Here is a 13,064-nt window from a genome sequence, read left to right as displayed (position 1 = left end):
TCCATTTAACATACTAATTTAACACTTTTAGTTATTAAAAATGATCCCAAAAAAATATAATTACAAAAATCAACCAAAGACAAACTTTATTTATACTACCATTATGTCACCAATACATTATAAATCATAAAATAAAAATAAAAAACTACCTGTATTAACTATTTCATAAAATAAGCAAATAAATGAAACCCCTAATCCTATTTCTCAATTGCCTCCTATAAATTCATAAGCAACTTCTTGGTTCCTTCCCAATCTCATCATACAAAAATCCAACATAAATCATCATGGAACCCAAATATTTCTTCACAATATTATTTCTTACAACATTTCTATCATTCCAACTTTCATTTTCCTCTTCCACTCCATCTGCTCAACAAAACAAATACTCTACATTCATCAAATCCTCATGCAACTCCACCACATACCCCTCACAATGTGTCAAATACCTCCTCCCCTACGCCTCGGCCGTCAAGACAAACCCGCTTAGCCTCGTCAAAGTCGCCCTCCACACCACCCTTAGATCCGCCAACGCCACCCTCTACACCGTCACCCAACTATACAAAACCAAAAGCATCACCAAATGGGAGGCTGCAGTGCTTAAAGATTGCATTGAAGACATAAAAGACACTATGGATGAACTCAAAAGCTCCATCAAGGAAATATCTAGTATTCCTAAGTCTAAGGACAAGCATTTCGCCATCTCCAACGCTCAGACGTGGACCAGTGCAGCCATCACCGACGAGAATTCATGCCTTGATGGCTTTTCGGACCGAAAAGTGAATCAGGCTATCAAGCAGAAGATAAGGAATAGCATTGTGAATCTAGCAAGGGTTAGTAGCAATGCTTTGTATCTTATTAACCATCTTGCAGTTTAAAATAAATAAATCTTTGTTTCAATAAAACCCTAGTGACTTTTCTTTTGTTTTGTTTTTTTTTTGTTTTTGTTTTTGTTTTTGCATCAGTAATATTTCTAGTTTGGGTTTGTTCTATGCTAGATTGGTGTTTTGTAACATATGTAATTTAATTCTATGATCTACACAACTCTCAATGCATTGTGTTCTTATTATATATATTGTTTATTTATGTCATATCTTAATTAGCTACAAGTATGTAGATTTGCCTTAGCTTAAATATAATTTTAAATTACTATTGGATCTCGTGTTTAATGCACACTAGATGTACATTGGTTTATGATGAATATATTAGCTTGAAGTCGGTTTGTTGTCTTTTAGAGATTTATTTAATTAATAATTTAATTAATCTATTTCTCGAAAACAATTTTAAGTTAACACAAAGTATTAGCTGCATTATTTGGTATGGAAAATCATGTGTGTTTAAAAATCTGGAGGTCTCTTGACAAAACAAGAAGTTATTCTTGCTACGAGTGTTAGCCGTTAGGCCTCATGATCAAATTTAACGTGGTAAGAGGATGTCTGGAGAGAGAAGGAGAGATTAGTGTAATACCGAATGGCTGCATTGAATGCTTACATATCCTTTCGAAGGAGTAATTTTAGGCAAGGGGTCTAATGTGCTTATTGTAGCGACGATACATGTTTCTCGTGTGCGCTAATGGCTATTGTGGACCATGTGATAATCCTCCAGAAAATGTACGGGTATGACATTTTCTACTTTGGACATGTTGCCTCCTTTGTAGTGCCAGAATATGTTTCATACTTGTTATTATCATGTCTTGACTAGGGGAGTCCCGAGTTTCGGGTGCATTTCTTTTACTTATGTTTGTTAAGTTTTAAGGTAGCGTTTGGTATGAATGAATGGAAGGTGGAATGAAATGGATCATTCTGATGGAATGAAAATAAACATGTTTGGTTATCATGTGGTAATGGAATGGAGCATTCCAAGGGGAATGTAACTCCTTCCAAATATAATAATTTTCATTCCTTGGTATATAGGTGTTTTTTTTCCATTCCCTCAAGGAATGGAAAGAAATATGTTGTTATTATTATTATTATTATTATTATTATTATTATTATTATTATTATTATTATACTTATACTTTTATTTGTATTTATATTTATATTTATATTTATTAATATTCATACTAATATTAATATATATGAAAAATCTATTACTAATTTTTTATCATTAACTAGGGGGAACACCCGTGCGATGCACGACATGCATAATAGTTATTGTTTTTTCCTGGAACGACGACTGATATAGATAGTGCGTGACACGGTACGAAAGTGCGAATATAGTATAGATTTTTAAAACAAAAACCGGTTTTTTTTAAAGTTAGCCGTTTGACCATGGTTATTTTGACCAAAGTTCACTCCTCGTTCGGCGCTTTGTGGTAGCACTACCAGTCAAAAAAAGGCCCAAAACGCCCGAGGGTACAGTGTTCCCCCGCGTTTTTAAGACGCTTTGAGAGAGGTTTGCGCCCCACCACATGTGGTCTCACAAAACTTCAATTCTATGGACGTGTGGTTTCTCAACCCTCTTCAAAAGACGTCACAGTTTTCAAATTTTTTTATTTTTATTTTTTCTTTTTCATTGTTTTAGATGGTGTAAAATAGATGTTAAATATATATATTATACTACATACACATATACATATAAATTCAGTTTTGACATCTAAAAGTCAAATTGCAGGTTTTGTTCCCTTTTATAGATAAGAAAGCAGTTTATTATTTATTACTAAAATGTTGTATTAACTTTATTCTGCAACATATTCTTTATAAACTATGCTTACCTTGACATAACCTAATAGCTATATTTCCTTATTAGAAGTCTCTTATAATTGAAAATTAGTACATATTATTACCTTGCTGGTGAACACATTTACTCTATGTTTAGGGAACAATTTGATTAGGTTGCTGATATTGAATTGAATATCACACCAAATTACAATAGCAGTTTATATTGCTACTATTCACCCAAATCAAGCACCTTAAATAAGTCAGTGTTTCTCTATATTCAAAAAACGAACTATAACTGACCATTATTAAATTGCAACAGTCAATTCAATCCAAATACTGCAATAGAAACATAAAATCTACCACAATTCGTTGGTTAATCATGTATAGTTCTTAATCGATTAGAATCAGAAAAAAAGAAATTGACTCACCGTAACTTAAAATCAGGAAGAAGGCGAACAAAGGGGCGGAGTTTTTCGAAATCAATGACCCCTGTCTTTCATTGTTATTCCTTGAATGAGGTAAGCAAGACCCCATACTACACACTACATACACATACATAAAAATTGGGTTCTATATTATTTGTATAAACACCGATTGGAAACCCTCACATTGCATTTGATGAAACCCTAATCAATATAAACACACACACTAACACTCACGAATCGAATTTATAAAAGGAAAAATTCGGGTTGTTTTTACCTCTTGCTGCTCCAAATCTTCATTACCATACATTATCTTCATCTTAGAGATATAGATATTGCACTTAAAGGTCTCAACCATCAAAATACGATCCAAGGGCTAAAAAGTGGTTCCTAATTATGCAATGGTTATCATTTGAACCTTATTCCATGAGACTTGAGGTAAGATGCAAAGAGCATTCTTTTGAGTTTTAAACCATCTGTAATTAAGTTCATTATTTAATCATTATTGTTGCAATTATTAGGTATGATAGATAATAATACCCCATGAAATTACCTTTTAGTAATTTTCGTTTCTAATTGGTTAGCATCTTTTAAGTTTTAAAACCATTTATAGTTATAATTAAATTCATAATAACGTTGATTAAGTTTTTTTATATTTAATTATTATTATTATTATTTTTTTTATTTTTATTTCATATGATGTTCATCAACTATCTGATAAAATTGCAAAAAAGGTTGTAACCTTATTTATATGATGTTTAGCAATTACTAAACCAAATAATAATGACTTAATTATAAAATTCAATCAAGTAATCGGTTACGGAGAACTTGAAATGGAAAAGCAATGTAAATATGAGGAAGGTGATGATGTTCAACTAAGTCAAATGATTTAATTCTTTATCAAGTATTTAACAATACTTAATTTATAAAGTTATCAATTTAATTGTATTTATCAATTTATACTCATGTAGAAAGACTAATTCCCTTTACTAACTTCATTGAGTTGTTGTACTATAAGCATAATATGTTGCAATTATTTAAATTTGGTTGGAACCCTTGTGAAATGCTTTATACGATAGTATAGATAAACGCAATCAATTTAAATCTTTTGCGCGGGTTGAAAACATCTGAGCCCTTAAAGTTTGCTGCCCAATCCTGTCAAACAATACCTCCTCAAATATTTCCTCTGCATCTATATTGCCTATATATAGTATCAATTAAATCACACAAAAGCATCATATGTTTAAAAAAAATAGTAAAGTAGAAATTAAAAAAGGAAATACCAATAGGCCAAATAAATGTCTATCTCCAAATGAATAACTTTTCTCGTACCCACCCTTTTACACCTCCATATACATGAAGCTGCAAAAAGGAAAAAGACTATAAATTTATGAACAATTAAACAATACATTGGTAAATGGTTCCAGATACTATAGTCATGCAAGGGTACCTTGATGAAGTATTAAGTGTCTGTCTTTTTGTATCCAATAACCTGTGTGTATACTTTATATGTAATATAAAATCATAATTTGAAAAAAAAAACACTAAATCACCAAAAACATAATAAAACATCAATATAAACTCATAGATTATGTAAAAGAAAACTGTTATCCCATTTGAATATTTTAAGAAACAAACCAAAGTTTTTTCGAATAAATGTTGAAATGGGTATAAAAGAACACACATTTCCACCAAGATAAATAAATTTCATATCAACTTATCTTTTTCTTTTCGACTCTAACTCGCACAATAGTAGACAAAGGAGTTGATGTTGAGTGAAATGGTGAATTTATAGCAATGATAGGAGATTCCTTAATCGGTCAAATTTATTACATATTGATTGAAATTGGACCTTTGGAGTGCTTTTGCGGTTTATCCCAATAGGTTTCGTTTATTAATTGCATTTAAGAACCGAACTTATTATTGTATTATTATAATTAATTGTGATTATATTCTCATTTAATTATTTTTTTATTTTTAATATTAATGTAGAAAGACCATTTCACCCCTTACTAACATCATTAAGTTGTTGTACCATAAGTATAAAAGATTGTAATTACTTAAATTTGGTTGGTATCCTTATGAAATGCTTTATAATATAGTATAGATAGATAGATATAGATATAGATAATTATTTTTTTATTTTTTAATATTAATGTAGAAAGACCATTTCACCCCTTACTAACATCATTAAGTTGTTGTACCATAAGTATAAAAGATTGTAATTACTTAAATTTGGTTGGTATCCTTATGAAATGCTTTATAATATAGTATAGATTAGGTTCTAGCATTAATGTACTGTACTATATGTTAATATGGTGTTTCATGCATTGCTTTGTTGCAAATTGTGTTGTTTTATTTGTAAATTATTATTATTATTCATAATAATCTAATTAATTTAGCCAAAATCTTGTTAATAATATATTAGATATATATATATATATATATATATATATATATAGTTATTTTAATACTTTTATTATTTTAATATTATAATAATAATTCCTTTTTTTACTGTTTAACTTTAATTTAATGATTTTTTAGTATCACGGGGTGGGATAAGCTTGGTGTCAACCGGTACTGGTATCGAAAATACCGGTACGGTCTTGTTTGGTATCGGTACAAATAGTAATTTTAGTATTTTAATAATATATATAGTTTTTATATATTTTTATTATTTTAATATTATAATAATAATTCTTTTCTTTACTTTTTAACTTTAATTTAATGATATTTTTATGATACTTATGATCTTTCGGTTTAAATTTTATCTTAATCTATTAAATTCTGATACTAATATCATGGATAAGTTCTTAATATTTGATATCATTTGGATCCCTTTACCTATTTTTTTATTATATGTTTTCTTTGAAAATATATTGTTGTGTTTTTATTACGAATTATATTTGAGCTACTTTTAATATATTAGTTACTTCGAAATTTAAATTTATGGTTAACTTGTCAAAGATCATTTTATAGAATAATCATAAGTTTGGAATAATTATCTTTAAACCAATTATTAAAACAAATTAAGATCAAAGTTAACTTTAAACTAATCTACCTTTATCTATAATATATTATTTAGTATAATGTGTTATTGATGATATTAATTTTAATGATTATTGATATATAATTATTTTATTTTATTTTTTATCTTATCTCTTATTTATTTAATATAAATTAAATGCAATTAATAGGATTTTTATAGGATGATGCATTTAAAACAACCATAAATTTTGGTTTTAAAATAGAACATATAACTAAACTTTAGAATATATATAGATATATTATTATTATTATTATTATTATTATTATTGAGTCAATTATATTTTTGTCGTTTTTAATACAGTTGTGTTTAGTTACTTCATCATTTTTTGTTTATCAAATTATACAAAGTAATAATTCATTCTATTCACATATGAGTAACCAAACATCACAATGGAATGGAATGATACATTTCATTCCGTTATCCATTCCATTACCTTATCCATTCCATTCTCTCATCTATTCTATTACCCCATACCAAACAGACCCTAAAGGTTGGACCCTTGGACCACCATTTGTACGAACAACAATTATTCTACCATGTGAGTTTCACGCATATTGTTTGTGTTTATTTCTTATATGTTCGAACCAGTAAGAAATAACAAGTAAATTACTAAGCCTGTGTATTTATTTATTTGACAATGTAAATATATTATATGTTATTATAGATTTGGGAATATCACTTTTCATGGGATTCTTTGATTGTAAGTGTGGAAATTGGAAAATGTTATTCCACACCAAAAGAAAAGGAATAGGAAAAGAAACATGTAATAAGGGGAGAGGTTGTACGAGAACATACTAACCTAGAACAAAAATATAAAGTACTAGTTTTTATCTATAAATGGGGTACGGTTAGCATGGGCGAACCGAACTTTTCGCGCAGCAGTTGAGAGTATGTAGTTTTTGTATAGAAATTTTTGAGTATATACGTTTTCGACCCCTCAGTTTTATAGAAATTTTTAGGTCCGGTGACTTTCGCCCCCCGGTCAGAAATCTCAAGCTTCGACGCTGACGGTTAGAATTTCTGAAATATATTATGGCAAAATATATCGATAAGATAATATACAAATAGAAACTTTTTTTACCTTTATTGATTTTACCCACATGCTACTGATTAAACTTTGTGATAATTTATGCAGCCCATATGTTGAGCTTATAATTAACCCAGGCCCACATGGAGTTAACTCAAGTCCACGGGAAGATGTAGGCTAAATATAAATAAAATGTGGGCTTGAGGAGATTAATTCTTAGAATAATTAAATGGGCTAGGAACGGCTTGATTTTCTCGGGCAAACGCGTAAACATCAATGACATTTTCAGCGAAATTAGGTCGCTAGGGTCAAATCCTCGCTACTTTTTATGATTAGAATTTTTAAAGGGTCCTAATAATCTCATACCCTAAAATCTTAATTTTACATCGTGTATGCGGTCCGTAAACATCAATGACATTTTCAGCGAAATTAGGTCGCTAGGGTCAAATCCTCGCTACTTTTTATGATTAGAATTTTTAAAGGGTCCTAATAATCTCATATCCTAAAATCTTAATTTTACATCGTGTATGCGGTCCGTATAGAATAATTAACATACAAATATTGGGTCGTATAATGTTATACGGCTCGTATAATGTTTGTTATACGACACGTATACATAGATTAAAAATATTAGGTCGTATAACATTATATGAGGTTTGGGTCGTATAACATTATATACGGGTCGTATAATGTATACAGCCCGTATATATGGACAATAAAACATACACTTTTTTTGTGCAACAATTAGTTATACGGCCCGTATAACTCTATACTGACTGTATACATATAGAGATGTGAAAATAAGATTTTAAAAGTATGGAAATAGTAGGAGCCTTTTTATAACATGTGCTTGAATTTTAGTTGTTTGGCATAGCTTTAAGGAATAAAATAGAGAATAAAAGGAAATGATAAAGTTACTTTCTTGCTCTTCTAAATATGAGTACATATTAACCTAACTAGTTTTTCAAAACAAATTTGTAATGTTATCGAGTCTAGAAGGTTATAATTCCTTAAGTTAATTATGTGGAAAAAAACTAAAGATATATACATAAGAAAATCATTGAACTATTTAAAATTTAAATAAAGTTGCTAAACTACTGAAACAATATATATAGGTCACTAAGTAATTAGTCTGTTTTATTATAGATTAAATCTTACTAAAAGTATGCTCACAAAAGTTTTGTAATATTTATCTGTTATTTTTTTTTTTTTGAACGGTGACTTTGTTTTTGAGTGATCCAATGTCACACCGCCTAATCAGCGGCCCTAGCCAAGTCTGCCTATCCATATTCAAAAATTGTATATACATACACCTAGAACTTAAATAGTTAAAGGTTCATTGTATAACTCTATTATTTAGGTAGCGTTCGTTTCATGGAATGGAATGGAATGGAATTAGGAAGTTTTTCTTTGTAAAATTGATCTTGGTTGGGGGAGGGAGGAATTTGAAATCCCATGAATTTCTTTAATCAATGAAATTTGTGACTATTTCAACATTCCATTCCATTCCTTCATTAGAGTGAAGGATTTCTAAGGAATGTTGAAATAGTCACAAATTTCATTAGAGTGAAGGATTTCAAATTCCTCCATCCCCCAACCAAGATCAATTTTACAAAGAAAAACTTCCTAATTCCATTCCATGAAACGAACGCTACCTTAGATAACAAATGATAATGTTATATTATATACGGATCCTTTTATAGAAAAGGACAACAATTATTAACATTACATGGCTAATGGCTTGAACCCATATGGTGAATAACGTGCTAAAAAATAATTTTGTGCTTTGGGTCCACTAATTTTAGCATGCCGTACTCCCTGCCCCTCTTTTTACTATTTGGCTTCCTGTTTTTCTAAAATCGACTACTCTCTACCCTCTTTTTCATAAAGCCACATGCTATTTAAAAATTATATATAATCAATTAAATTAAAAAAAAAAACATTAACACTAACTATACAAATATCATTAATAGAAAAAACATTACATAATTTAAAAAATAAAAACATTACATAACTTAAAAAAACGAAACTAAAAAAGATACACGAAATAAACTAAAAAAACATTACATAATTAAAATAAAACGTTAAACCTAAACATAATTAAACAAAAAATCTAATTATTTGTCACGCCGAAAGTGTTTGAAGTCACGATTGTAGGCGTGCCTATAGTTGATGAGGGCAACTTGTATGATGTCGTCTTCTGCAAGGTCGCCACCTACATTTTCCACCGCGTTGTGCCCTGTCTCAAATCTTTCACTATCCATACGGATAGTCATAAAACGCAAAGAAAGTGCATCCGGGGTTCAGGTTGTGTCACCTCTATGAATACAAAATTGTTGGAAAATACGTCCCAAGGTGGAAATAGACCTCTCGGAGCTCATAACCCACAACTAAATAGAAGGTACCGGAATTATAGTTAGGTCTTGTCACACGGTTACGAATTATTTACCGCGCCCATAAATATATTATAATCATTATATATTTATCCTATATTAATTATAAAAATTTTCGCCCTCACATAAATACTATTCTCTTTTCTTTTCTACGCTTTTATCCATTTTCATCTTTTACTTTTACTTTTATCATTTTTACACTTTTAACCCTTTTCATCTTTCACATAACATTCATAATTTTCATCTTTTACACTTTTAACTCTATAATTTTCATCTTTTACATATTTATCACACACATTTTCTTTTTTTAACTCCATCACTTCTTCACTTTTAACTTTGATCCCATGTACTTTGCATCTTTTACAAATTTGTCGTTTTACTATTCGTTCTAAATTTTGCGAGTTAACATACTGCAAAGCGCACGTAGGGTTCAACATTTTTACGTCTATTTTTTTTACAGTTTAACGGATCCCTCGAAGCTCGCGGGTCCTAAGCTGACTTTGTTATTTTTTTTATGTTTTACTTTTTCGATCTAACTTTTGTGAGTTAACACGCTGTAACATGCATAATTCATCATTTTTACATTTACTTTTGTTCGGCTTAATGGTCCCACTACAAATCACATGTCATAGATTCTAGTTATAATTAACTATCAACACCCATTTGCTACATCTTTAAGCTTGTCGTGTTTATTCATTATGTAAAATAAAGAAAATAAACATATAATTTGAAAATTTATTCATTTTGCAAGCTAAAAAAAACACATATATCGTATTTATACAATTTTATATCAATAAAATTAAACAGACCCGACCCAACCCGGCCCGAATTTAGCAGAGCTGGTAATTATAACACAATAGGTTCATTTGTATGATGGTACACTAGAGCCCACATATCATCAACTAATGCTTTTGGGCATAGTTGTTAACAAGTGCTAGAGCGTTGCTAGTAACCTGTGCAATACTAGCAATTTGAGCACGAACCGAAGTTTTGATCCGACTCTCCATGACCCGACCACCGAACCCATCCGTACACGTGTTCTCATCAGTCAATGCAGAGCTAACCCATGTTTGAACATTATTCATGTGCCAGAGGAACTGCTGACCCTTGGCACGTTCACAATTCTTGAGCTCCTTCATAGACTTGCTGACCCGGCCCAAACTATCACTCACTATTTCCAAACAATCTCCAATGGCGGACCGTTCGCGGGGCGTCAACCCTTTAAACCTTTTTAGCTTGTTTAGGTAGTCTTGAGTGGACTGGGATTGTTTAAGGCTCACTGCCAACGCGGTGTGGGCTAATTGGGCCGGGCTGTTTTGGATAGTTTTTGCGAAAGGGGAAAGTGACTCTTCACATAAGGCGGGGTACCTAACGGTCGCGCATGAAGACTTGATGAAGCTTGATGACGGGTTGACACCGGTGGCGATCGTTGTTCTAGCGAGGTAGACCACGGCTAGAAAAATGAGTGGTATGGCTATTTTAGATACCATTTTGGTGGAGTTTGTTGCTAATGTAATGAGTAAATTGGGTTTTGGGTCCGGTATTTATTGAAGGTAGTTATGGGCCGCCTAACTTACCGAGCCGTGTGAAATGAGTTGGTTAGGCCGGATGCTTAAAATTTGAGGATGGGAGCAAATTATTTCAAAAGGTGATGATTATTTTCTAGCAAAATGTATTTGGTCAAACATTATTATTATGGTACGTAAAATAGTGTCTCTTCCTATGAAGTCGAGGGTGGTTCAAGTCATCGGTGCAGAATTATGAGTAGATGAAATTGTCGTTTAAAAAAAATTATTGTTTTTGAGGGTGGTTCGAGTCCCGGTAGTGAACATCGGTGCAGAATTATGAGTAGATTAAATTGTCGTTTTAAAAAGAAATTATTGTTTTTTTTTTCTGAAAAAGACGTTCCTTTTTTTATTCAACATTTGGCAAAGATATATAAATAAAGTCCAAAACACTTGTTAAGTTACATCAAAACAGAAGGTAGACGTGCAACAAGCTGCGCCGCCAATCCTTTTTTGAAATTTAAGTTTAAAATCTTTAACATGTTATTGAAAACATGGAAGTTAAGAAGTGGTTTCGGGTTTTTTTTTTTTTTTTTTTTTTTTTTTTCAAATATCTATGGACCAGTCCAGCATTGAATTGCGAATAGAACAAGTTTAACTCGGTCGTACCCTACAATCGACTTTGTTTCACACACAAAGGAAGAAAATCGTACATCAAAAATATTATAATTATAAATTTTGACGTTTTCAATCTTTATGGGTCCTGCATTTTAATTTTATGCATCTGGTCTCAAGAAAAAGAATGCTACATTAAATTTACAGAAACATTTATTTCATTATTATGAATCAAATAGTTTTGTATATAAACTTTTTTATAAAGCTTTGTTAAATGATAGCAAGACTTTTTCAAATGAACTTTCATCATAGAGTTAACTTGAGTTTATTCTTTTTAGTTTGGTGGTTCAACTAATTCAGTCGAATCACCAAACCTTTAAGCACTAACGACAGGGACGTCTTCGAGAACGATAAAGCAAATTTGTGCCTTGGGCGAAACAAAAAAATTGTGCCCATTTATTGTAATATAAACTCGTCAGTTATATATCAAGAAACCACAGTGCGACGATAATTGTTACAAAATAAAAAAAAAACAAACCAAAAATGGTGTAGTTTGATAAAATATGTTTATGCACCCATGTATATATAAATATGTGATTCAAATTAGTGATGTTTTTAGGCATAACATGTCGCGTAATCTCATTTTATAAAAAGTTAATATTGTTTTTAGAAAATGAATTGTTACAAAATCATTAACTAAAAATAAAATTTAATCATGGGGTTTGAACTCATGATCTTGGTTTTTAAATTTGAGTGTCTTAACCAATAAACTAGCTTCATTTTTTATTATTTAACTCATTTACTAAACATTTAATATAACGTTGCTCACTTAAAAATCTGGGCCTTGAAATTTTGTCGGACCCTATAAACCCTTTGGGCCTTGGCGTCTGCCCAGCCCTAAAACCGGGCTTGACTGACGAACACATGAAATACTTTCAAGAGGTGCGGATAAGTGATTTAACCAAATTTTCAAGGAGTGCGGACAAGATTTTGCCCTCTAAAATACATTAATTTTTTTTTCAAAGGGTGTGGCCGCTCACCCAACCCCCTTACTAGGTCCGCCTTTGGCTTTAAGCCATTGAGTTACTCGGGTTTCTATTTTTAACTCTTTTCGCCTAATTCACTAATGTCGACCAATTATATTCTTTGGTAGAAACGCATTTAAGTCATTTACGCGAAAGGTAAAAGACTAAAAGCCATTCATGCACGATTATAAAATTAAAATAGAGTAAATTACTATTTTGGCCTTTGTGGTTTTCTCAGTTTAACCATTCCAGCCCAAAAAAATCTTTTAACATATCAGACCCCTAGGTTGCATTTTATAACGGTTTTGGCTCCTAACACTAACTTTGTTATTTTTTTGCAGTTAAGTGTAAGGGTAATTAGCTCATTATAT

General features: G+C 30.8%; 2 protein-coding genes and 1 long non-coding RNA gene across 3 annotated transcripts; 1 reads left to right on the top strand and 2 right to left on the bottom strand.

Moving 5' to 3' along the window:
• Positions 1-239: 239 nt before the first annotated feature.
• On the top strand, positions 240-1,088 carry LOC110869187 (pectinesterase inhibitor 4). Its single transcript, XM_022118479.2, has one exon. The coding sequence runs from the start codon at positions 285-287 to the stop codon at positions 873-875; it is 591 nt and encodes a 196-aa protein (XP_021974171.1). The 5' UTR covers positions 240-284; the 3' UTR covers positions 876-1,088.
• A 2,957-nt stretch (positions 1,089-4,045) lies between these two features.
• Positions 4,046-4,595, bottom strand: LOC110867492. The gene is made up of 3 exons (XR_002551637.2): positions 4,530-4,595; positions 4,363-4,441; positions 4,046-4,280 (listed from the first exon to the last, which is right to left on the bottom strand). It is a non-coding gene; the product is annotated as an uncharacterized LOC110867492 (long non-coding RNA).
• A 5,705-nt stretch (positions 4,596-10,300) lies between these two features.
• LOC110867491 (21 kDa protein) lies at positions 10,301-11,048 on the bottom strand. Its single transcript, XM_022116483.2, has one exon. It carries the CDS (start codon positions 11,036-11,038, stop codon positions 10,451-10,453), a length of 588 nt encoding a protein of 195 aa, XP_021972175.1. The 5' UTR covers positions 11,039-11,048; the 3' UTR covers positions 10,301-10,450.
• Between the last annotated feature and the right edge of the window lie 2,016 nt (positions 11,049-13,064).

This window comes from Helianthus annuus, chromosome 7 (genome assembly GCF_002127325.2).
Source record: "Helianthus annuus cultivar XRQ/B chromosome 7, HanXRQr2.0-SUNRISE, whole genome shotgun sequence".
Classification (NCBI taxonomy): domain Eukaryota; kingdom Viridiplantae; phylum Streptophyta; class Magnoliopsida; order Asterales; family Asteraceae; genus Helianthus; species Helianthus annuus.
This window is presented reverse-complemented; position numbering and strand designations above follow the sequence as displayed.